Source organism: Pelobates fuscus, chromosome 1 (genome assembly GCF_036172605.1).
Source record: "Pelobates fuscus isolate aPelFus1 chromosome 1, aPelFus1.pri, whole genome shotgun sequence".
NCBI lineage: Eukaryota > Metazoa > Chordata > Amphibia > Anura > Pelobatidae > Pelobates > Pelobates fuscus.
The window spans coordinates 318,681,229-318,707,670 of NC_086317.1; the positions used below are offsets into that span (position 1 = coordinate 318,681,229).

Sequence of the window (26,442 nt, forward strand, 5' to 3'; positions counted from 1 at the left end):
CATCAATACCTCATCTTGTAATCACAAAAAAAAAAAAAAAATCTCTGAAGATGGCAATAAGAGGAGGTGAAAAATTCGTTTTAGGTAATACTTTTATTAAAAGAATATGCTTCAAACCACTGAGGAAGTTATTATTCAGTATTACTGTTCTCTCCTTCTATAGCCCACTTCTTTCACAACGTGTATGAACTCAGTGAGCAATTCCTTCAGCCTTGACTTCCACCACACAGAGTATTCCCACTGTCAGCACCAACATCATCTCCCATTCTTCACTATCATCACATATGACACGACACATATCAGCTGTTTAAATACTGTATACTGCCAGAATATTCAGCAGCCCACTTACAGTAAGTACTTTCAGAAACCCATCTTCTCATCTGGATAAGATTAATATAACTATGATCCTATCTGCTCTTCTGTGTACTGTTACCTTCTTGTGTAAACATACTTAACTTCAGACTAAGGCCTCGATTTAATATTCAATACCGTTTAAAAAAAAAAAAAAACTTTCCAAATGATTTGTCTGCGGTAGTTACCATTGAAGTTGAAGGCAATTATTTAGCAAAATATTTTGAAACATTTTTCTAACAATACTGAATCCTTTGGAAAGCTTATTAAATCGAGGTGTAAGTCATTGGATGAGGGCCCTCATCTCCTCACTCCAGGGGCGGACTGACCACTCGGGCATATCGGTCATGGACCGAGGGCCCGAGACAGCCAGGGGCCCGGCAGCACAGCCATGCTCCAGCTGGAGAGATCAGAGATCTCTCCAACTGGAACGAAAAAAAAATATTTTCCTTTATTAGGTTGCTGGGGCCCCTGATGGAGAGCAGGGCCCCAGCAACCTACCGCTTTGTAAGTCACCCCCCTCTCGCCCTCACCCGAGACCTGGCAGCTTCACCAGCTCTCTGCCAGGTCTCCTTCTCACTGTCCCACGCGGCTCTGTGTGATGGGAGAGGCGGGACCAGGAAGTGACATCACTTCCTGTACTCTCCTCTCACACAGAGCGATCAGCAGGACAAGGAGCAGCAGCCTGGGTGAGAAGAGGGAGCAGAGAGAAAGGTAGGAACTACTCACCCCCCTCCCTCCCTATGTCACTGGTCACCCTCCCTCTGTCACTATTCACCCCCTCCCTCTGTCACTAGTAACCCTCCCTCTGTCACTAGTAACCCTCCCTCTGTCACTAGTCACCCCCTCCCCTCTGTCACTAGTCACCCCCTCCCCTCTGTCACTAGTCACCCCCTCCCCTCTGTCACTAGTCACCCCCTCCCCTCTGTCACTAGTCACCCCCTCCCCTCTGTCACTAGTCACCCCCTCCCCTCTGTCACTAGTCACCCCCTCCCCTCTGTCACTAGTCACCCCCTCCCCTCTGTCACTAGTCACCCCCTCCCCTCTGTCACTAGTCACCCCCTCCCCTCTGTCACTAGTTACCCCCTCCCCTCTGTCACTAGTTACCCTCCCTCTGTCACTAGTCACCCCCCCTCTGTCACTAGTCACCCTCCTTCAGTCACTAGTCACCCTCCTTCAGTCACTAGTCACCCTCCTTCAGTCACTAGTCACCCCCTCCTTCTGTCACTACCCCCCCCTCTGTCACTAGTCACCCTCCCTCTGTCACTAGTCACCCCCTCCCCTCTGTCACTAGTCACCCTCCCTCTGTCACTAGTCACCCTCCCTCTGTCACTAGTCACCCTCCCTCTGTCACTAGTCACCCTCCCTCTGTCACTAGTCACACTCCCTCTGTCACTAGTCACACTCCCTCTGTCACTAGTCACCCCCTCCCTCTGTCACTAGTCACCCCCTCCCTCTGTCACTAGTCACCCCCTCCCTCTGTCACTAGTCACCCCCTCCCTCTGTCACTAGTCACCCCCTCCCTCTGTCACTAGTCACCCCCTCCCTCTGTCACTGGTCACCCCCCTCTGTCACTAGTAACCCCCCTCTGTCACTAGTAACCCTCCCTCTGTCACTAGTCACCTCCCCCTCTGTCACTAGTCACACTCCCTCTGTCACTAGTCACACTCCCTCTGTCACTAGTCACCCTCCTTCTGTCACTAGTCACCCCCTCCCTCTGTCACTAGTCACCCCCTCCCTCTGTCACTACCCCCCTCTGTCACTAGTCACCCCCCCGTCACTAGTCACCCCCCGTCACTAGTCACCCCCTCCCTCTGTCACTAGTCACCCCCTCCCTCTGTCACTAGTCACCCCCTCTGTCACTAGTCACCCTCCCTCTGTCACTAGTCACCCTCCCTCTGTCACTAGTCACCCTCCCTCTGTCACTAGTCACCCTCCCTCTGTCACTAGTCACCCTTCCTCTGTCACTAGTCACCCTTCCTCTGTCACTAGTCACCCTTCCTCTGTCACTAGTAACCCTTCCTCTGTCACTAGTCACACCCCCCTCTGTCACTAGTAACCCTTCCTCTGTCACTAGTAACCCTTCCTCTGTCACTAGTAACCCTTCCTCTGTCACTAGTAACCCTTCCTCTGTCACTAGTCACACCCCCCTCTGTCACTAGTCACCCTCCCTCTGTCACTAGTCACCCTCCCTCTGTCACTAGTCACCCTCCCTCTGTCACTAGTCACCCCCCCCCTCTGTCACTAGTCACCCTCCCTCTGTCACTAGTCACCCTCCCTCTGTCACTAGTCACCCTCCCTCTGTCACTAGTCACCCTCCCTCTGTCACTAGTCACCCTCCCTCTGTCACTAGTCACCCTCCCTCTGTCACTAGTCACCCTCCCTCTGTCACTAGTCACCCTCCCTCTGTCACTAGTCACCCTCCCTCTGTCACTAGTCACCCCCTCCCTCTGTCACTAGTCACCCCCTCTGTCACTAGTCACCCTCCCTCTGTCACTAGTCACCCTCCCTCTGTCACTAGTCACCCTCCCTCTGTCACTAGTCACCCCCTCCTCTGTCACTAGTCACCCCCCCCTCTGTCACTAGTAACCCTCCCTATGTCACTAGTCACCCCCCCCCCGTCACTAGTCACCCCCTCCCTCTGTCACTAGTCACCCCCTCCCTTTGTCACTGGTCACCCTCCCTCTGTCACTAGTCACCCCCACTCTGTCACTAGTCACCCTCCCTCTGTCACTAGTCACCCTCCCTCTGTCACTAGTCACCCTCCCTCTGTCACTAGTCACCCCCCCTCTGTCACTAGTCACCCCCCCTCTGTCACTAGTCACCCCCCCCTCTGTCACTAGTCACCCCCTGCCTCTGTCACTAGTCACCCCCTGCCTCTGTCACTAGTCACCCCCTGCCTCTGTCACTAGTCACCCCCTGCCTCTGTCACTAGTCACCCCCTCCCTCTGTCACTAGTCACACCCTTCCTCTGTCACTAGTCACACCCTTCCTCTGTCACTAGTCACACCCCCCCTCTGTCACTAGTCACCCTCCCTCTGTCACTAGTCACCCTCCCTCTGTCACTAGTCACCCTCCCTCTGTCACTAGTCACCCTCCCTCTGTCACTAGTCACCCTCCCTCTGTCACTAGTCACCCTCCCTCTGTCACTAGTCACCCTCCCTCTGTCACTAGTCACCCCCCCCTCTGTCACTAGTCACCCCCCCTCTGTCACTAGTCACCCCCTGCCTCTGTCACTAGTCACCCCTCCCTCTGTCACTAGTAACCCTTCCTCTGTCACTAGTCACACCCTTCCTCTGTCACTAGTCACACCCCCCCTCTGTCACTAGTCACACCCCCCCTCTGTCACTAGTCACCCCCTCCCTCTTTCACTAGTCACCCCTCCCTCTGTCACTGTCACCCCTCCCTCTGTCACTAGTCACCCCCTCCCTCTGTCACTAGTCACCCCTCCCTCTGTCACTGGTCACCCCCCCCTCTGTCACTGGTCACCCTCCCTCTGTCACTGGTCACCCTCCCTCTGTCACTAGTCACCCTCCCTCTGTCACTAGTCACCCTCCCTCTGTCACTAGTCACCCTCCCTCTGTCACTAGTCACCCCCTCCTCTGTCACTAGTCACCCTCCCTATGTCACTAGTCACCCCCCCCCGTCACTAGTCACCCCTCCCTCTGTCACTGTCACCCCTCTGTCACTAGTCACCCCCTCTCTCTGTCACTGTGTCACCCCCTCCCTCACGGCCACTAGTCACCCCTCCCTCCGTCACTGTGTCACTAATCACTCCCTCCCGTGTCACTGTGTCACTAATCACTCCCTCCCTGTGTCACCCCCACCCTCCCTCTGTCACTAGTCACCCCCCCCTCTGTCACTAGTCACCCCCCCTCTGTCACTAGTCACCCCCTGCCTCTGTCACTAGTCACCCCTCCCTCTGTCACTAGTAACCCTTCCTCTGTCACTAGTCACACCCCCCCTCTGTCACTAGTCACACCCCCCCTCTGTCACTAGTCACCCCCTCCCTCTTTCACTAGTCACCCCTCCCTCTGTCACTGTCACCCCTCCCTCTGTCACTAGTCACCCCCTCCCTCTGTCACTAGTCACCCCCTCCCTCTGTCACTAGTCACCCCCTCCCTCTGTCACTAGTCACCCCTCCCTCTGTCACTAGTCACCCCCCCCCTCTGTCACTGGTCACCCCCCCTCTGTCACTGGTCACCCTCCCTCTGTCACTAGTCACCCCCTCCCTCTGTCACTAGTCACCCCCTCCCTCTGTCACTAGTCACCCCCTCCCTCTGTCACTAGTCACCCCCCCCCCCCCCCGTCACTAGTCACCCCTCCCTCTGTCACTGTCACCCCTCTGTCACTAGTCACCCCCTCTCTCTGTCACTGTGTCACCCCCTCCCTCACGGCCACTAGTCACCCCTCCCTCCGTCACTGTGTCACTAATCACTCCCTCCCGTGTCACTGTGTCACTAATCACTCCCTCCCTGTGTCACCCCCACCCTCCCTCTGTCACTAGTCACCCCTCTCTTTGTCACCCCCTCCCTCCCTACCTCTGTCATTAGTCACCCCTCCCTCTGTCACTAGTCACCCCCTCTCTCTGTCACTAGTCACCCCTTTCCTCCCTCACTCTGTCCTTAGTCACCCCCTCCCTCCATCACTAGTCACCCCCTCACTCTAGTTACAGTGAGGGAGGGGGAAGATGTGACTAGTGATAGAGGGAGGGGATGACTAGTGACAGAGTGAGGGAGGCATGGGGTGACTAGTGACAGAGTGAGGGAGGCATGGGGTGACTAGTGACAGAGGGAGGGAGGGGGTGACTAGTGACAGAGGGAGGGAGGGGGTGACTAGTGACAGAGGGAGGGAGGGGGTGACTAGTGACAGAGTGAGGGAGGGGTGACGAGGGAGGGAGGGGTGACGAGGGAGGGAGGGGGTGACTAGGGACAGAGGGAGGGTGTGACTAGTGACAGTCACCCCCTCCCTCCCTCACTCTGTCACTAGTCACCCCTTCCCTCCCTTACTCTGTCACTAGTCACCCCCTCACTCACTCTGTCACTAGTCACCCCCTCACTCTAGTCACCCCCTTCCTCCCTTACTCTGTCACTAGTCACCCCCTCCCTTACTCTGTCACTAGTCACCCCCTCCCTCCCTGACTCTGCCTCCAGGTACCCCCTCACTCTGCCACCTGTAACCACCTCCCACACTCTGCCACCTGTCACCCTCTCCCTCACACCCTCTGTCACCTGTCACATATGCATTCACACTGACACTATATACAAAAAAGCACATGTAGTCATCCAGACATGCACAAGTGCATTCACACGGACTCAAATACAAAGTGCATTCACATTGACTCACAATATACACATCCAAAGGAATGCTGTATTATATGAGAGTTATATTTAAAGGGACACTATAGTCACCCAGACCACTTCAGCTCAATGAAGTGGTCTGGGTGCCAGGCCCCTCAGGTTTCAACCCTTCAGATGTAAATATAGCAGTTTCAGAGAAACTGCTATGTTTACTTAGCAGGGTTAATCAAACCTCTAGTGGGTATCATCCTGACGTGCAGAACGTCTATAGGAAAGCATTGAGAAATGCTTTCCTATGGACTGTTTGAATGCGCGCTTGTTTGAATGCATGCGCATTTCGCTCCACTCGGGAGCTAACGTTGGCGGGGGAGGAGAGGTCACCAGCACCGAGGGAGCCCGGTGCTGGATGAAGGTAAGCTGCTGAAGAGTTTTTAACCCCTTCAGCGCAACGGGAGGGGAACCCTGAGGGTGGAGGCACCCTTAGGGCACTATAGTGTCAGGAAAACTGCTTTGTTTTCCTAACACTATAGTGATCCTTTAACATATATTTAATGCACATATATTTGTGCATTCAAAGGGCCTGGGATGTAATTTTGCCCGGGGGCCCCAAAGGCTCTCAGTCCGCCCCTGCCTCACTCCAAACCTATTTTGCCACAGTTATTTTAGGTCTAGTTTACCCACCATCATCACAGGATAATGCGCCATCCTTAGTACTGAAATTGTACCCATTATAAAATAATTTTGTTTTACACATATTCAGTAGAAGAGCGGATTATACACTGAAAGACACAAACATAACTCATGCAAATTGTTGTTCTAGCTCGAATATTAAACTTTTGAAAGCTTTTATCAGTTTGCATTTGCATGGAAATAAGTAATTCTTAGAGGATTGCAGATGGATTGATTTTCATTTTTATATCCTCTCCCGTATGTGTCAGTCTGGGTGGCTAATGGCGTTGATGTACTAGTTTGTTCTTTTAGGAATAAAATATCCCTTTCAATTCCCCAGCACTCCCTAGATGGATTACCACAGCTGAAATCTTTCTTAAACTATATTTTAACAAATTCACAAAATATTTATATTATATAGCTAAAACTAGAGAATTAAGTTGAAACCTGGATCAACTAATTTTTCATTTTGTGATTCTGTGCTTTGTCATTGTAAACTTAGTTATTCGGTGTAATGTCATTTTTTCAACAGATTGTGCTACAAATTCTACTGTGTGACCTTCACTAGCAGTAACATGCACAAAACTGGAAAACAACCATGAAAACAAAGTGATCAAGTACTAACCTGTGGATAAGCTGTGCCCATACCAGATAACACCGCTGAGAGGACATCTTTCCCCTTCTCGCCAGCCCTGTTTGAGACGGCTAGTTTCAGAAGGTCAACCATGACTCGTGTGTCATCTGGGATAAGCAAACTTGTGAATTCATCCAAGCACTGAGGCTCGGGGCCAGATACTTTGCTTTGGCTTTCCACATCCTATAAAAAGTTAAATAAAGTAAAAAAAAGGCACTCCCAGAAACACTAAAAAATACATTCTAGCTGCACTATCTTGTCTCCCACCCATATAAGGCACGGAGACACTGATGAAAACTTGTTATGGTGATTCTTTACCAAAAACCCTTCTCAATGATTTTTAACACTGTTATTGGGAGGAGTGTCCAAAGTGTAGGTTTAATAAAGTTATAAAACTACAGCTCTGGTAACGATTTGCCAACCCTTAAAACTACAAATGCCATGATGCATTGCAATTCTAAGACATCGGGGTATCTTCCTTTTGGGCATCCCTGATTAACAAAGTATTCTGAAGTTGATACAGTCGAATGAGTAAATTAAATGAGTTGCAGAAAGCACCTTTCCTGGCTAATCATGGCAGCATCACTTATGAGTAGCTCCTCCCTTAGCAGTCACAGGATAGGAATAAGATTAATAGGTATAAAGAGTCCCTCCTCCACTTACACCACAGTCTTTTTTCCTGTCCTTAGCAGATTCTACAGGACTTAAAAACTTTTTTGTTTGGCCACCTTCGTGCATGTGTCGTGGGTTCATTCCAAACGGAGTTCAGCCTCTCTTCATTTGAAGGACCCAGTAAACAGCCTGCATGAGCAGGACTAACTGGGTCAGTTCAGTGTTAGCACTGAACTGCTGCATGGGATTTATATTTTGTGTTCTGAGGGACACAAAGGTATTTCATGGGGTTGGACCTCCTTAAAAATGACCCTTTTTTTGGGGGGGGGGGGGGGCCGGGCCGGGCCGCCAAGCCTAACGGTTGCAGGAAAGAGCTGCTCCTGCGAAAAGGGCAAAATTAAGCCGGAAAATCGGGACTTTGACCGATTAAAGGGCCCACAACTGCGACCCTCGGTGATTGCGGGCCACCTGAGCCGAGGAGAGGCTAGCTCGTAGAGTTTTAGTCCCTCGGGGGAGAGATTACCGCCGCACCAAGCGGGACCTACCTGGCGGTGAGTGGAGTGGACGGCTGCCGCTCCACTATCCTGCCCTACGGAGCCCAACAATGAATCTGACCATCGCGGTCCCGGTCCCGATCCCCCCCCTCTGGACCGGGGGGGGATATCCCGGTCCTCGCCCCATAGCAATAGCACCTGGAGGCAATGCCACGCTGACACATGAGCTCGAGGCCCAAAACAAGATGGCCGCCAGACCGGAGCTCGCTCCTTCTACAGCCCACTCACATGGCAGACTCACTAGCATAAGACTGAAAAGTCAAACACGAACAAAGCGGCAAAAGAGCAGACAAGCTCCTACCCACCAGTGCCAACCTACCGGAGAACGGTGCCTGGAGCAGCCCCAACTGTGTGTTCCCTCAGGTGACACCGCCGAGGTGCAGACACAGGCAGACGGCGCAATCCGAGCACCAACCTCGACGGCACAGCCCTCAAGCCAGCTACCTCTTGCCAGCAACACACAGGGAACCCAGTTATGACGGAGGCCATATGCGCGGGAATCGAACCCCCCCCCCCCCCCCCCCGGACACATCTTGCACGGGGCAGCCTGCCTGGTATAAGCTGGCTTGACCCATAAAGCCACATGAAACATGCAAGACACGCAGAGCCTCAACAAGACACTCACCTCCTGAGCCCCCGCGGTCTCTGCTTCCCACAAGCTCGAAGTGCGGGGGGGTTGACTGTGCAGATCAGGCTGAGCTCATGCGACGACCTCAACAGCTCCCAAGCCAGCTGAAAAATCCACCACGAAGGAGCTCTGCCTAGCCCCTGCGGGGCACCGTCTGAAAGGTGACCGGGACTGCAGCTCTGATATGGTGCCTGTACAACAAGTTATCTACGCGACCCAACAATCACGGGGGCTCAGCGCTGCTGGCATCCGCAGCGCACCTGAACCTCAACCCGACCGCCAGCAGGTCTCAACCCCTCGGCCGGCCCAGGTTCTCCCACGGGCTGGGGGCCAGACAGGTACCGTACCCAGGCTTGGAAGGCAGCCTCTTACCTGGGTCCCCCTGGCCTCAAGACAGATCTAAACACAAGGCGACACAACTCTGAGACACTTGCCCTTTATGAACTATCTGTGGGCACTGTAAGATTGCCAACCGCCTGAGCAGGCTGAGTGGGTATTGTGAACTGCACACAGGCACTAGGTTTGAGTACCCATTGGATTTAGCAGGCTCACTGCCTCCCGACCTACCCCACCTGTCTCGGGTTAAAACCAACTGCAGAGGGCTTCATACAGTCAGTCTTTGTAATCTGACACCACTATCAAGCTTGTGTTGCCATCTTAAATATACGCTGAATCTACGAAAAATAGTGCTGTTAGCTATTGACATACAAATGCTTAATATATGTTGTATTGTTGTGGACAGAAGAATTAAACCAAAATAGCTATTTACTAATGTCTATTTATTCTGTGTTCACTATGTTAAAACTGGCTGCTAGAGTAAATATTCCCTTCCCCCTTTATGGTTCAGTCATTATTTCCTCTGCAAGTTTCTTGTTACACATTCTTGTGTTAATAGGTAGCCTCCTTTGCTAACTCCTCCCCCACTTCCTTTGTGCCAATTCCACGTGCAACAAAATGGAGAATCACTGTTAAAGTAACAAAGAAACTACTCACTTCCCCTTTCTTCATGTATCCAAGCCAGAGCTGGAATATGGGGGGGAAGAGCTCTGTAATGATGACATCACATCCTGTAGGGTGGGACCCTTTTTGACTGTTAACCAATTGTTGAATTGATATTGTATGTTTAAACTGTGACGTATTTTTTCTTTAAGAAGGAGACCCCCCTCTGGGGAATAAAGCATTCCTTAGTATTTCACTGATCAGAAACTTTGTCTCCGGTGTGAATTACTTCTAGGGAAAGCGTGCACGCATTCAATCAATCAATTTGGAAGGTGTAGATAGACAAATAATCAAAGTTTTCTTTGATCCAAAACAAATTGGCGCCCAAACAGGGACATTAAGGGTAGTTAATTCACTTGGAAAGCCGTATATACATTACAAGACCCTTCCACCCCTCCCTCTTTCCTTTGACTCGCTCCTTCCTCTGAGTGAGGTTTGTCCAGTTGGAATTCCTTTGTTAGTGATATGATTGCAAGTGTATGTGTAGCTTGATGTATCCTTGATTTATGTTTGTGTCCTTACTTATTTATGTAATGTAACTCCTTGTGTTTTTGTTTGCAATGAATGTAGAGTTATTTCCTGTTCTTTTGTATTCTTTATGTTTCTGTACAGCACTCATATAGTTGAATGGGTGATATGCTTGTGAGCCTCAGTGAGGACTGTGTGTGCTGGACAAATATTCTAGTTAAGAACTTTATGTAATCACAGGGACTGATTCTAATTTCCCTGAAGCTCAGTTAAGTAATGAATTGTAATTGCTAGAGAAAAAAAAAAAAAAAAAGTACTTTGATGGAAGTTGGGTTTATTCTTAGATATCAAGAAATGAAGGGGTTACACTAACTTGTGAAGAGGCAGAGAGAGGAGTGCAGATTCGACCCCCTCCTTTTTTTCCTTTAGGACTATAACTACTTAACTATTACAGTTATTTGTGTTTGGTGCAATAACCAACATTATTTAAGATCTTGCAGATATTTGATTCCAGAGTTAAAAACCAGCACAAGAATAGTGATCTATGTGTGTGTGTTTGTTTGACTACGTTGTTAGTCTGTACTGTTTTTTTTGGTTTTTGTGTTTTGGTTTTTTTTCCATTGTTTTTATGTATGTTATTTTGGTGTATGCAATTATACAGTAAACTCCATTCCTTTTTACGGAAGGAAAACCTTGTTACTTCTGGGGTTGAATTAAAATCTTTGATTTAATTCATGAGAATGAGATTTTAATATCATGACCAAAATGGATTACTGTATATTGTATACTGGACATACATGTGTTTTGGATATACAGAAGACAATGGAATAGTATATGAGAATGGATGAGGCAGATTTACTACTATCCACAGCCACGCCTACTCCTAACTTAACATTACTTCCACTCTTACTATGCCCTTTTACTGTAGAATTGCCCGAATCCTAATGACCCATTCCACTTCATGGAGTCACTTGTTTAAGCCTAAGATAAATTGGCTGATTAGGCTACCTGTATTACCAATGTCCTCCACGATGAGTTAGCATCTGTGGAAAGTATCACTTCAGGTTGTCCCAAATTTTCCTCTGACTTAGATTTCAGTACATTATAAGGCCCGTACCCATCGGCTATATGTGGCCTTGTATAGCAGGCCACATGGAATCTATTTGTAGCCTGCCTGACTCCTCATTCCTGTCTAATATTGTTCTCTCCTGCATACATGTAGATGGCTCTCCTTGGAGTAGCCTGTTAACTAAGTCTTGCTTTGTAGTTACCTCTACCTGTCCAATCAATCTGCTAGGTGCAGATGTCCTTCCCCCATTTGCAGGCCTCTAACACCTTTCTGCCTGATGGCCAAATTCATATGTCTGAACCAATCTCTGCTGCTGACAAAACAGCCCTCTGCTTATTATTTCTTCTGCTCCACATAGTGAAACCTGACCAGGAGGCAAGGGTCCTAGCTAGTTGCCCCAATACCCTTACCTGAATTAGACAGGCCCTGAAGATTTGCACACCTCAATGTTTTCCCCACTCCAAGTTCCTGTGAAGTTGCTCCCAGGGGCCAGCCTGTCCCTTAAGCCATACTACCCCCTCTCTATCCTCCGCCCCGAAGCCTGTCCAAGCTCTTGCTATTCCCTAACAGGTTAAGGCTCTGGTGTCAAACGGTGCCTTGGTTCCCTGAGACTCTCCCTGCAATATCCCACTTCTCCCTGTAATAGGCTAATCCTGTGCTGGACACTGTCACCATGCAGAGATGACACTCTATTACCTGGCCACTGTTCTACCACTTCCCAGGGGGGGAAATGAGATGACACTGACTATTATTTTCAGCCTTCTTCCTCATTACATCTTGTGGTTCAGAAGACCTGTTCCTGTTGGTGGAGATGAAACTAACCATAACAGATCTGTTCCAGATTTGCTGTCACTACAGTGGACCAAGTATCTCACCTCAACAATGTCTGCACAAGAAGCTGAGCTATAGGCTCTCACCACAGCATGCAAGACCTCTGAAGGAACTAAGAAGATTTTACAGCAACTGGCACACCAGTTAAGTACAGCACGGCTAAAAAGAGCTGATGGATGCCCTACACCTTCCTGAAGAAGTGGCCGTACTGAAGATAAAGGCTCACGGAAGATTGAACTCAGAGGAAGCATGTGGCAACTATTTGGCTGGCCAAGCTGTCCAATAAGTTGTAAGTGCACTAAGGGAAGTGGACAGAAGAGTGTCTGCTGAAGAAACTCCCATATTCACCATGTAAGATCCTACCCACAGACCTCAAGCTCCTGAAGGAAACACAAGCAGCTACTGACCCTGAAGAAACACAAGCTGGAAACAGAAAAGGGCAACCCTTGCAGACGGACTGTACCCCAACAATTTAAAGTTCTGCTTACCCAAGAACATATACTCAGCAGTGGTCCAGTGGGCCTACGGAGCATCATATCTGTCCAGAACCTTCATGAACTCTTTTGATCAGCAAATACTCTGAAATACTAGGAATTGCCTCTCTGACCAACGCTTACTGTAGATCTTGTGCCATTTGTACCAACAGTTACTGTAGATCTTGTGCCATTTGTGCCAAGGGCAACTCAGGAAGAATGGAGGAAAGCCCCAAGCATCTAGCCAAACTTCAGTATCTCTTCCAGAGGAGTCAAGTTGACTACACCCAGAATGCCAAAGAGTGGCTGGTTCAAATATGCATTAGTTATAGTAGACATGTTTTCAGGATGGCTAGAGGCCTACCCAGCCACCAAAGTGATAACCAAGACAACATGCTGAGTAGTGCACCTTGAAAGATACAGGGATCACCACCCCGTGGATTCATCATTCCAGAATAAAGCCTGCCTCTGCTTCATGGGAAGTAGAATTTGTTGATCTTGACAATTTTTGAAACTCCATTCTTAAAGAGCAAAGATACTTGCTGAAGAAAATATCAACAAGTGGGTGTTTTGATGGCCATAATAATGCCTGACCACCTGTCATCGATGGAAAACCGAATACCCTAAAAGGGGACCTCGTGAAACTAAAGAGAAACAGACGTACTCCTTACTCTGCAGCCCTCACGCCTGAGGTGCCTACGCACAGTCGAAGCTTCTTCAGAATGATCTGCTTATCATGAGTTTGTGGTGATATTAATATTGAATTTTTAAATGATCTGAGTCTGCTAGTATTAGGGTAGCATGAGACAAGATTTATAAGATTAAGAATAAGTAAATGTGCCCTAGCCAATATTATGTCCATACACATAATACATGACAATCATCAAGGTACTCTTGACATACCACATTCATGCTCCAGGACAAAAAGGAACACTCCTATAAAGGGCGGTGTTACCCACACATATATATTAATGCCATAGGGGTGTCAAGGGGGGTACCAACTGATTTTAAGGTAATAAACTAAGTTTGAATCTATTCTCCCAAGCATTACAGCTAATAAAATCTGAATTGGAAGGGAGGAGGTTCATACAATAAACAGGAGACCTTTTACTTATGGGACATGTAGGACTCACCTGAATGGGTAAGTGCCACGTACATGACTGTTAATCCCCTCAAGCCATACATTAGGACTTTAAAAGACATGGTAGTCATCCCATATTTGAGGATACTATGACTGTAGAGACAGATTTCTCTGACACTAACTTGTGACTTGAATGGATGAAATACAATGCTACTACACATAACAAGTCTACTGCTATGTCTGCGGAGGAGCGAGGCCTCACCCAGGTACTGTATCCCTGAACCTTCCTCCGGATATGAGGTATGCTTTTTAAGTCTCTACACTATATGTAAACCTAAGCGGTCAGCATGCGAGTCATGGAAAATGAATACCCAATCATTACTAAAAATATTGACCCAGACGAAGGTATCACCATATATCCAGGGAACTACACTTGTTATGGTATATATGATGGGGTAGGCCAATTCTTTGGTAATTTCACTGGTAAGTACTGTGCCACATATAGCCCAATTCCAGTTGCCTTTATCCAACAACACATAAGATCCCTTGGAGATATATATTGGATTTGTGGGGATATGCAGATTAGAACCAGATTGGAAGGCGTATGGTGGGGAGAATGTGCTCTAGCTAAGGTAATTATGCCTATACACATAATCTCTGACAGACACCAAGATACCCCAGGTACGTTACACCAATACTCTAGAATAAAGAGATACTCCTGTAAAAGGCAGTTTTGATCCCCATATTTATATAGATACCATAGGAGTGCCAAGGGGGGTGCCAAATGAATTTAAAGCAAGAGATGAAGTGTCCGCAGGGTTTGAATCTATTTTTCCAATCATCACGGCCAATAAAAATTTAAATTGGATTAATTACATCTATTATAACCAACAACGTTTTGTAAATTATACAAGAGATGCACTCCAGGGTTTGGCGGAACAATTACAAGCTACTTCCCAGATGACCTTCCAGAATAGACTGGCCTTAGACATGATTCTGGCAGAGAAAGGGGGAGTATGTAAAATACTCCCAGACACCATGACATGCTGTACCTATATCCCAGATAATACAGGCCCTAATGGTAAGGTAACGTTGGCAATAGAAAAGTTAAAAAGTTTATCCAATGAACTGAAAAGGAATTCTGGGGCCACAGATCCATGGGAAAGATGGTTTGGATGGATGTCTGGATGGCAAGGTGCTCTGGCCCAAATAGGTGTTGCCATTTTAATAACGATAATCATCCTCGCTCTTCTTGTTTGTTGTGTATTACCTTGTCTTAAGAAATGCCTACAAAAGACAGTTGATCAGACAGTCGACCAGACCACCCCGACCTTCCTTCACCAAGAGATTGATGACATAGACCGTGATACACCACATACACCCTTACAGTCCCACCGCACTAAATCAATAGCTACTTCTTCTTAAGGACATTCAGGGATAGCGTCTGTCTCTACGGGCAGAAGTCTGGCGCGGAAGAAGTAGTGGACAAGCTGCTATGGGTAACCCGCACAGTGAAGCGTTCGAGGCCTGTTCAGACAGATGTGCAAGATAGCCTTTTGTTATTTTTCTATAGGGACAGTATTAGAGTTAGAGATAGTAGTTATTAGTAAAATAGCCATTTTAAGGGGGGACTGTTGTGGACAGAAGAATTAAACCAAAATAGCTATTTACTAATGTCTATTTATTCTGTGTTCACTATGTTAAAACTGGCTGCTAGAGTAAATATTCCCTTCCCCCTTTATGGTTCAGTCATTATTTCCTCTGCAAGTTTCTTGTTACACATTCTTGTGTTAATAGGTAGCCTCCTTTGCTAACTCCTCCCCCACTTCCTTTGTGCCAATTCCACGTGCAACAAAATGGAGAATCACTGTTAAAGTAACAAAGAAACTACTCACTTCCCCTTTCTTCATGTATCCAAGCCAGAGCTGGAATATGGGGGGGAAGAGCTCTGTAATGATGACATCACATCCTGTAGGGTGGGACCCTTTTTGACTGTTAACCAATTGTTGAATTGATATTGTATGTTTAAACTGTGACGTATTTTTTCTTTAAGAAGGAGACCCCCCTCTGGGGAATAAAGCATTCCTTAGTATTTCACTGATCAGAAACTTTGTCTCCGGTGTGAATTACTTCTAGGGAAAGCGTGCACGCATTCAATCAATCAATTTGGAAGGTGTAGATAGACAAATAATCAAAGTTTTCTTTGATCCAAAACAGTATTACTAGCCAGTACTTTCTTTTATGGCAACACAGGCCTTTTTTGTAACTCGCAGATACACTGTTAAATTATATCTATAATTAAAAATGTGATACGCAGGGCATCACACTTAGCATCTTAACATAATTTGCAAGCGCATTATAATCGTCTAACTTGCTGATAATAACCACGTCATGTATAACTGCCTCTCTTTAACTCTTGGGCACAATCAGATGTGCTAGCATTGCTTGTTTTCCACCTGAATAGTTAAGCATCTATTATTTTATTTTGTTTTATTTAATCTTACTCTGACAATACAGCTGTTTAGTCAAGCTTCCTAAAAATATAGAAAAATGTGCGAATTGTCATGCCACTGTTTAACTACTGTACATCCTGAAATACGCTGTTGTAGCGTCTGTTGATATCCTGTAACCACCTGCACAGCAAAAATAAAGAATTAAAAAAAAAAAAAAAAATGCCCCTTTTTTTGGCATTACCCCTAAAAATTGGGGCCTAAATTCCCCCCCTAGTGGCAGTTTATTGGGATCCATACTAATGGGGTCCCTCCAGTTAGAGGGACACATTGTAGGGACGCTCTTCTTTGCCTCCTCTTGTCCTTGTTTACCCGTCTTTGACTCTGTCTGGATTACTGGGGCTCTCTACCGCTGATCGTTCTGTTTTCGATCGCTGGAACGCGGTAGTGCATTCGTACCCGGTTCATACAATTTGGATACTACCCTTCTGACTTACAAGACTTTGTTTTTGGTGGCCATTACTTCCGCAAGAAGAATTTCAGAGATTAAAGCCTTTTCTACCATTTCTTCATGCCTACAGATCTATCAGGGTGTGTCTGAGACCAAAACCTGAGTTTCTTCCTAAGGCAGTCGCTTAGTTTCATCTCTCTCAAGAAGTGGTCATACCATCCATCTACCCCAATCCAACATCTCAGGAAGTTAGGTGGCAACGTTTGGATGTTAAGAACTGTCTATATACCTTTTTCATTCTAAGTCATACAGAAAGACTGACTAACTCTTCGTTCTACCTTTAGGAGCTAAGAGAGGTGAGGCAGCTTGTTGGATTTCGCTAATAATCAGGAAAGCGTATGTCTCTAAAGGTCAGTCTCTTCCAATAAAGTTAAGAACACATTCTACCACACCATTGTCGACTTCATGGGCTAATTGGGAAGAGGTTCCATACGATGATATTTGCAGGGCAGCCACCTGGTCTTCCCCAATGACATTCATAAAATACTACAAACTGGACGTGGCCTCTCCTTCCACTTCCTTTGGGAAGAGTGTTCTGTCTACGGTTTCTTTATCCCACTGACATTACATTTCTTTGCAGCATGAGTGTCTGTATAGTGTTTTTTTTTTCGGTGTCTTTATTCCCACCCTATATTTCTGATAGCTTGGGTATTACCCATAAGTGATGCTGCCATGATTAGCCAGGAATAGAGAAAATTATGGTAAGTTGGTCATACATTTTCTTTATTCTGACACATACTACATTAAAAATAGTCCATGAGTATTTATGTGAAAAAAAGATATTGCAATGTACCTCTTTGGTTTTGGTCATAGTCTCTGCAATGATACTTGCTGCTCCAGGATCATCAGTGACTGGAATGAAAGGGCGAGATGAGGCTGCAGAAGCAGAGGGAGTTACAGCAGGAGTAACTGCATCTTCTGATGTCACCTGTACAAAATTAAACAAACATTCACTCAAGATCAGATTAATAAGAGCATACATTTTAAAGAGTTACATGGTTTAAGACATGTGGTTTCCTTGTACTCATAAACAAAGAAGATGCCTAAACAAGACCATTTGCATTTAGGAAGAAGGCTTGTTTTACTATAGTATGTTTCAGGTAGTTTGGAAGAGGAAATTATTATCCAAAATTATGTGTGCCCTTGTTCAGGAGCAAAACAATATATGAAGTACTGAAGCTATGCATTAACACAAAAAAAAAAAAAAAAAAAATCAGGTAACACTAGAACTACATGCCATGGTGAAACCAAAGTATGTGATATTATAATAATTTTTAAAATATGCACCCAACAAGTTTGCCAATTTAGAAGAAGCAGAAGTTTGATAACTTTATATCTCAGCCATACCTCTCCCCGACGGTCTTGCCAGGGACTTGGACTTAATCTGTCCTCTAAATCCATAGCCAATCCCACATCATCGCTGTTAACAGGGCTGGAGGTTCCAGACATATCTGACAGAGGAGCAGTGGATAAAGATGGACACTCTACTGGTGCAATCATACTGGCTGGCATCAATGCTCCAACCACGGCATCCCTATAAATATGTGGATACAATCTGAGTGCCAGCATATTACACATTGAGAACATGCATTTATAAATAGTCAAAGACTTTACTATATAGCAACAAAAATAAAAAATAAAATAAAAACACACAAGCTTTATCCAGCTAAGACACCATTCATATAGATTCATCTACAAAAGCTCAAAATATGATAACAATTGTAATCCAGCTTCCTAATCTTTATATGGGCCAATTTATAGTCTGTGTTGCAAGGTGTTTTGAAGACATGCCTTTGTTTTAATATTAAGTATAATTAAACCCTTAACGAACACAACAATTTATGCCATACCGTGCAGGGATTTAATGCCCATTAACTGCAACGAATGTCATTGCATAGAAGTATCAGCAGGGCTAAGCCCCTGCTGCTGTGGAGGAGCCCCTAGTGTCATTTAATACCTGAGGGTCCCCATTGTCAGCTGGGGCCACAATTGGTGGTCCCAGATTGACAGATGGTCAATGTGCAGCACTCAAAATGTGTATTGCACATGGGACTTCAAATCCCTTTAATTCATAGCAGCTGGGCAGTCTGCTCACAGACTCTGAAAAGACTCTGGTGAACATTCCCAGCATGTCTAGTGATCAGTGCTGGGCTTTGCAAACTGCTCAGTACAGATGACAGGTTCAGGAGGTGCAGTGTGAGAATGAGATGTCCCTCTCAAGCTGAAGTCACACAGTATAAGAGTGCTCACATAGTGTGTGAGCTGGGAAATCCCTTTGCTGAAGTTAGTACTGATGTTGGCAGAGGGAATGCCTTAAGAGCTGGTTTAGGGGAAAAGGTATCCATGTGGAGTATCACTATACTTAAGAACAGTAACAAAATACAAATACGAGGCATTTACAATAGTGGGACAAGTGTGTTCAGTGAATATCTCTAAAAATAAATTAAATAAAAAAAATTAAATTTAAAAAAAAAAAAGTTTGTGATAAAATGGTTACATGAAAAGGGTCACACTGCTCTTGTTTAAATAGCCTGGGAGATAAACTTTTTAAAAATACTTTTTTTTGTGCAGTCGTTTTGGATCTTGTGACTTCTATAAAATGTAATCTCGGCATGCCATATTTTGCAAAGTTTTAGCTTTAAAACCATAATCAATCATTGTAGTAAGTTTAACTTCTAAAAATGTATTGAAATTCTAGAAATATTGGCCCCATTTCTCCTTTGAACAATGAAATGCCACTGTTCAGCATTATGGAGGAAGTTACTAGGGAAGAAAGCTTCACATGTCCGCTGCTAAAGTTACTAGGTCTAACCAAGTTAATTGTTTTGGATCTCCATTAGATAAACATAAGTTTGTGTATTCTAAACAGTGTCAACTCAAATGGAATCTTTAGTAGTAAAAACAAATCAAACTGCACCATCCATGGTACCAGGAGTGCCCTGGCACTCTCCCAATTGAAAGTTGTCAAAACATTTTAACCACTTCACCACCACTGCATCTACAGCAGAGCAAGTTTCAGTTTAGGAGCTTCAATTAGTTTTCCTGAGCCAAGACCTTTAATGGATGACAAGCCTATTGGAGAGCTACCGGTTCTCCTGTAGTTGTACTGGAGATGGGGAGAGGCGCCCGTCAGACCAAAGCTAAGAAGTCAAACCATTCTTAGCTAATTTGACTTCTTACAATTGTGAGGCATTAGGACACTCCAGGTACCATAACCCCTACAGCACACTGTAATGGTTATGTGATTGGAGTGCTTTTTATTCAGGGTTGAGAGCATATGAACAACAGTAAAGGAATAAACATTTGAAAAACCTTAAAGTTTTTAAAACAATTAACCTCAAAACTTCTAAAAAATAAAATGTGTCAAAGACATGCATAGTGTTCCTACCTTGCATACATGATCTGCAGAGCTGTGAGTATGTGAGAGAGTGCTTGCTGTTTGGCAAGGTTACCATCAATGGACAGAAGTATCTTGGCAAGAGATGGCCGGTGCAGCTTCAGATTATTTAAACCACTGATTTTGTTGCTGGAGGAGGATGAGGTTTCTGAATCTGAGGGAACACCTTTAAAAATTACAAACATGAGGAATTACAGAAATCTATACCATTTTGGCAACATCACAATATGAAATGCTGGACAGAAATTTAAAAGAAAAGAAAACCAGGAGCCCAACAGAAGACCGTTACAAAATAAAGAATTTTATTTACAAGAAAAATATGAACCAATAAATGCATACCAGTTAGAACAATCCACACTGCACATACAATTTTAAAACATGAGTAAACAGATTTTACTCCTCCTTTATTTTTCATCTCTTTACGATGACCGTAAACTATCTGAAACCTAAATTAAAATGTGAAATATTTACCAAGATATGATGCTCCAAGTGGATCCCTGGCTGTTTGGAAAAGGACAGGTTCATGAACAGAAGGTGTTGCCACATCAACGGTTGTCCAAGCAACACTGTGAGAGGACCCACAAGCCACACGTGTAATTTTCTGTCCTTCTAAGCCATGGACAAGAGTGGGCTTTCTGTTGACAGTAGTTGTTCCATTGCCTTGTTGTCCATGGTCATTGTCACCCCATGCATAGACCTAAGAAATCAAAACACTATTTGGATGCAATGTTCTTGCTGAATTTTTTTTTTTTTTTAATTACACAAATGGAACTGTCAAGAAAAAACCTTAAACCTTCGGTTTTATATGCAAACTCAGTGTCTTTACCTGTCCTGTGTCGGTCACTGCAAGGCAGTGAAGGGCACCAACAGCTACATGCACAATCTTTTTCCCTCTGAGTCCTTCCACGACTTGTGGTTTTCTAACGTGGACATCAGTTCCATGTCCAAGTCGAAAGTAATCACCTTTTCCCCTAAAACACAGCATTGTGTATAATATAAATATATCCAGATTCATATAGTAATGCAGTTCACTGCTGTCTAGCATAACAATATAGTGATTGTATTACTTATGGAATAATTTTCTTCCTTTGCCCTGGATTCATGGCTGCATGATGGTCATTGAGATTGAGTTATATGTGCAGACCTAAATAACACTACAAAAAAGCCTCAAATGTATGTACAATAAAATAAATTTTCTATAAAAATGAGGGAGGCAAATATTGATTTTTATCAAACGATACAATTTCATTGTTTAAATATTGCTGTACAGATTTTGGTCTCTAGAAAACAAAACAAATGTTACATTTCTCTGACATTACCATGTCCACACCACTCCAGACTTTGTTAGAGCTAAAGAAAACTGAGCTCCACATTCAATCTGGCAAACAGCCTGTCCATTGAGCCTCTCGATGTTCTGAGGGATGTTGCAGCCCTCACTGCCTCCCCGGCCTAGTTTACCAAAGTCTCCATCACCCCATGAAAACACCAGTCCTGGAATGAAAAGTATGTCAGAAGTCATCTCATGTCAAGCCATAAAGCTTCTTTATCTCAGATATTAAATACCTAAAATTTGACCTACCCTCATCTGTCAATGCCAGCGTTTGTGCATCTCTACTTCCACAGGCGACCTGTATCACTCTATGACCCACAAGTACTTTTACCTGAAAGCAAACACCAATTCATATCAGTTAACCAAGTTAGCAGAGATATAAGGAGTAATACAAAGAGAATTGAAGTAGCCTATTCATCTTTGTAGGTTTCTGTATTATTAAAAGTGATCACTTAACTCTAATGTATGCACTACTTATAATTTTTTACACAGGATGAACATTTTCTGTTATCTTTAACTAGAATGCATTTTGAAAACAAGAAACACTAGTAGGTAAACATGTACACTAGTGTGTTTTACAAAATATTTTATATTATATATATACACACACACACACACACACACACACTATGCATTATGGGAAAATAATGAAAAACCACGAGAGCATTGCTGCAGTTTGCCATGGCAATGCTCAGGCGTGCATTACATGCCACGCGGAGCGTTGCTATAGCAACCCGCGGCTCGCGAGAGCAGAAGACCTGAAGCTGCAGGAGAGAGATCAGATCACTGGGCCCACTCTACACAGGACACAACAAAATGTGCCACTGGACCACCATGGAAACTAGTGTCTCCCTCCCTGACCACAGGTAAGAGGCAGGGAAGGGGAAATACACTAAATCATGCATGGGTGTTCCCAATACAGACTGTGTGTACAGTTTCATTGAAGTCACTCCTTTATCTTTTATTTTTCCAATCTTACCATTTTAGGTTTTAGCTGTGTAGTATTGTCTCCATGCCCTAGACGGCCATATTCTCCAAGGCCCCACGTGTACAGCTCTCCACTAGACGTAATGGCAGCACTATGGGAACTGCCACAGGCAATGTCTCTGATGCGCTTGGTTTTCAGAGCTTCTATTAGCCGTGGTTTATCACAGTTCCTAAACACAGAAGGATTGTTTATTTTCTAGTAAATGGTGTAAATTTGATATGAAAACATAAATACAGGAATTCGTGTCATTTTATTCTGTGTTTAATTGATAGGAAGATTATACGAAATAAAGCCTATGCAGTTTTAGATGTTTTGGTTGGAACAGACACATAAGAGTCATCAAGTCCAAGGCAACTGTAGATACTAAACAGCTTTCTGTATCCGTTTTGTCCATATATAGGCAGTGGAGACCCCTTAATTTACAGAATTAAATTTTGATCTAAATTATAAAACTTAGGAGATCGGTCACTTCCCAGTTTTAAATATTTCTAAATTTTATAATATTTAAAAAAATATATAATCTACACCTTTTAAATCATACAACCAAGTGCATACATCTTAGCACCGTGTCAATCATTGTTATAAACACTGTCATTTGCAGCTGGCAGTCAGCATAGAGAAAACATACGAAGAACAGGAGAAAATAAACAATGGTTCTATTTCTTAATTTCTCCTGCAAGGCTTGCCCTGGATTTGCCTTGTCTGAGTCAAATTATGCTGTAATTTGCTCAATATTTAGCATTAAATTAAAAGGCAATGGAAGGAATGAAAACAAAGTATATGTGATTTTCAGTGTAAATTCCAAATGTTTAGAACCAGTAGTTTAAATGCTAACTGAAAAATAGTCCTGATTTAAGCAACTGTTAAAAGAAAACAAGAGAGTATGCTTACATTCTGCTGAAATGGCCAAGCTTCCCATCATCCCCTTCACCCCAGGAGAAAATCTTTCCATCCACTGTTAATGCCATTGCATGACGTCCACCTGTAAACAAGGGGATTTGGTTTATTTTGCTTCTGCCAAAAATCCAGAAAATATTGTAACAATGATAAACAAATATTTCTATAAATAATCTGTACAGTTCATAATAAGTTATAGTTTTATCACACAACAACATATCGTGTGCTGAACAGATATGAATAAAAGAATATATTTTTACACCAATCAATATAAAGTAAAAATGTATACAAAAATATTAAAATTGGCACAAAAAACATTTGTACTTAAGCCCACCAACAGTAGTACTCTATATACAAAACCTAACCATGTGAATAATGTACAAATTCAAACGTAAAAAGTATGCACATACAAATATAAACCTAGAATGTGTATTATATATACATAGCCTCTAATCATGTTAATATGTAGAGTGATTATTGAAGGTTACATGGCATAATATATTTTATGAAGATGCAGTATGTGAAAAAAATGTTTTGTTTTTTTTGTGGTAACAAAAGTTTAAATCTGCCTCCAAGAGGGATCCAGCAATCTTTAAGTTACGCAACTTATAGATCATTGGTTATACATTTGGGATGCTCTATGCATTTGTTTTAAATGTGCAGTCTGGGGTAGGTACCAATATGGCCATTTTTTTGTGGTATAGTAATTAACAGCCAGGTTAGGTGCACACACTCAAACAGATTCTTCACAAGAATACGCATTATTTAGATAACACAATACAAGGTGTTTCCTTACCTGAATGAACAGCAACCTTTTTCACTACATAGTTGCTGAGTGCTGTAATTTGGCGAGGGATGGGCACTGTCCCACTAGAAATACCCAGACCTAATCTTCCATTGGTGGCCTCTCCACATGCATACACTTTCCCCTCTGCAGTTACTGTAAAGTGAGGCACGTTAACAGTCAGATTACATACTACACACTCTTGTATTGGTCTTAGAGCATTCCCACAAGTCTACCTGCAAAAAGGCTCTTCGATCCACCAGCAACTTGTACAACGTTAAGAGCTGAAAGTGTCTCGGAAAATGAAGGTATTTTGATCTGCAAAAGAGGAAGAAGACATACTAATGAATTATTGCATAGCTATAAGTCGGTCACACAGAAGAACCTGTTACTAAGGCACAGAGGGAACAGAGTCTGTAGCAAAGCATTTAAAGCTGCCAATTTTTATACATTTGCCCAATTCTGCAGTTCTCTGAAACCTTAGTCTTCTACACAACTGGAGTGGATTTCTTGCTGCGGCATATCAAGCTTAATATCTCACGTTTAGGACTGATTACCTAAGTACCCATACTGAAAGATTTGGGTTTGTAAATTATTCACTACATGAGAGTCCAGAAGACACTGAACTACAATACACTTCTTGTGGCTCAATAACAAAACATGCTTAAGGGAATAGAACAAGAAAAAAAAAGGTAATCATTAAAACAGACAGCATTATAGATGGGTATTTGGGGAGCAGCCAGGCTGTTTGCACATCGCAGAACCCAATATTTCACACATTTATGGCCAACCAAGGAACAGTTCCTTGCAGTATAACACTGTGCTACTTGCAAACTAGTCTTTATATCAGTTGTTGTATGCTGCAGTATTCAATATCAATAATACATTAATATTTATTAATTTTAAATAAAAGAACGGTCGCATTAACAGCACTTACATTAACTGTGTTAATAGGCATATAAAGCAGTACAATTGCAGGAAAAGGTAGAGAACACGAGTAAAACTGGTTGGAGAATTGATAGAAAAAAATATATACATATATTTACATAATATGTAAGTAGTTTCTTTTAATCACAGGCTTCACTGTGTCCCAAATTTACACAGTGGATACATTTGAAGACCCTCTTTCGTCTTGATATGGCTTTAACTGAAAGCACAATATATACTTTCACACTTTGTCATCTCTAAGTATGCATTAGGGATGGATTGTAGCATATATGTTGAAGCAGTTTACCTTGGAACCCTTCAGTCCTCCGAGTTGATCTTTGTCATTAAGACCCCATACAAACACCTTAGTCCTGATTGTTGCAGTAGATTCTAGACCAGAAGCCTTTTTTCTCACAAAACTATAAGCACAAGACAAAGAAAGCATCTTATTCCATATTGTTCAATATGTTCCATATTGTCTGCACCTACTTCTCCTAGTCACTGTTTGAGTTCCCACTAATTAAGTTTTGTGATTTTTTTTTTTATTAACAAAATGATATTGGCTCCCATGTAATCTATTGGCTAACACAGTATGATCTTTTATCTGTCAAAAAAAAAAAAATATAAGAGAGTTTAGCCCAGATTATATTTTTAACTGGGTAGAAGTTGTTTTGTTTGCATTACGTTGGTACCATAATTGTGAGTCTCTGTGAATTCATTTGTGTCGAACGAACACAAAAAAAAAAAAAAAAAAGGGAACACGGAACTGCACTCTGCAAGCTTTACTGCACAATTACTACTGAAATAAGCTGTAACCGTTAAGGTGGTTGGAGTGTCCCTCTATGTAGTATGGATAAATCATAATACATCACAGGGACAGCGCTCCCTGTACCCCGGCTGGATACCTCCGCCAAAGCACCGCTTCCTAGCTGGAACAGGGGACAAACCACAGAACTTCTGCCCACAGTAGCAGTGGCTTGACGGGGGTCCTGGAACCGCTCCCTCCAGATACCCCCAGGCACTGGACAAGGACAAGGACTTTCCCCGTTGAATCCTCCACACTGGAACAGTGATTAAAGAATAGCTCTTTCCCCTCCCAGTAACCAGACGACACATAGTTCTGGGAGTACATTTACTGGCAGCCACAACTGGCTTCATTTGCATGTCCCCATGCAAGGGGCACTTCCCCCTGTACCTGAGAGTAAACAGTAGAAACAAATACAAAATCACATTGGCTCTCAGGTCCAGGACACTCCCATACATAATCAGATAATCTCTGTGCCTGGGAGATAATTGGATCAGGTACTGTACTAATCTAATCCAATTATCTCCAAGCAGAGAAAAAAAAAAAAAAAAAAACACACCGCACACTTTTCCCCCAAACACCCCAAAAGTACCCTAAAAATACATAAAGCTCCACAAAACTTACACTCCCTGATAGCCCTGAACTGGGTGACCAACATGCCCAAAAAATCACCCAGATCAGTTC

The 26,442-nt window shown here is 44.1% G+C and overlaps 1 protein-coding gene across 4 annotated transcripts in view; it reads right to left on the minus strand.

Moving 5' to 3' along the window:
• The window catches only part of HERC2 (HECT and RLD domain containing E3 ubiquitin protein ligase 2), a 171,046-nt gene that overhangs the window by 36,852 nt on the left and 107,752 nt on the right, over positions 1-26,442 (minus strand). For 3 of the 4 annotated variants that reach the window (XM_063459216.1, XM_063459231.1, XM_063459206.1), the window contains exons 57-69: positions 25,261-25,372; positions 24,263-24,344; positions 24,039-24,182; positions 23,237-23,327; positions 22,337-22,514; positions 21,607-21,688; positions 21,347-21,518; positions 20,854-20,998; positions 20,499-20,724; positions 20,019-20,193; positions 17,978-18,164; positions 17,424-17,558; positions 6,946-7,137 (exon numbers count right to left, since the gene is read on the minus strand). In XM_063459216.1, the coding sequence (XP_063315286.1) occupies positions 6,946-7,137; positions 17,424-17,558; positions 17,978-18,164; positions 20,019-20,193; positions 20,499-20,724; positions 20,854-20,998; positions 21,347-21,518; positions 21,607-21,688; positions 22,337-22,514; positions 23,237-23,327; positions 24,039-24,182; positions 24,263-24,344; positions 25,261-25,372 (1,921 nt within the window). The remainder of the gene's footprint in view (positions 1-6,945; positions 7,138-17,423; positions 17,559-17,977; positions 18,165-20,018; positions 20,194-20,498; positions 20,725-20,853; positions 20,999-21,346; positions 21,519-21,606; positions 21,689-22,336; positions 22,515-23,236; positions 23,328-24,038; positions 24,183-24,262; positions 24,345-25,260; positions 25,373-26,442) is intronic. The other variant, XM_063459223.1, reaches the window with a different exon arrangement.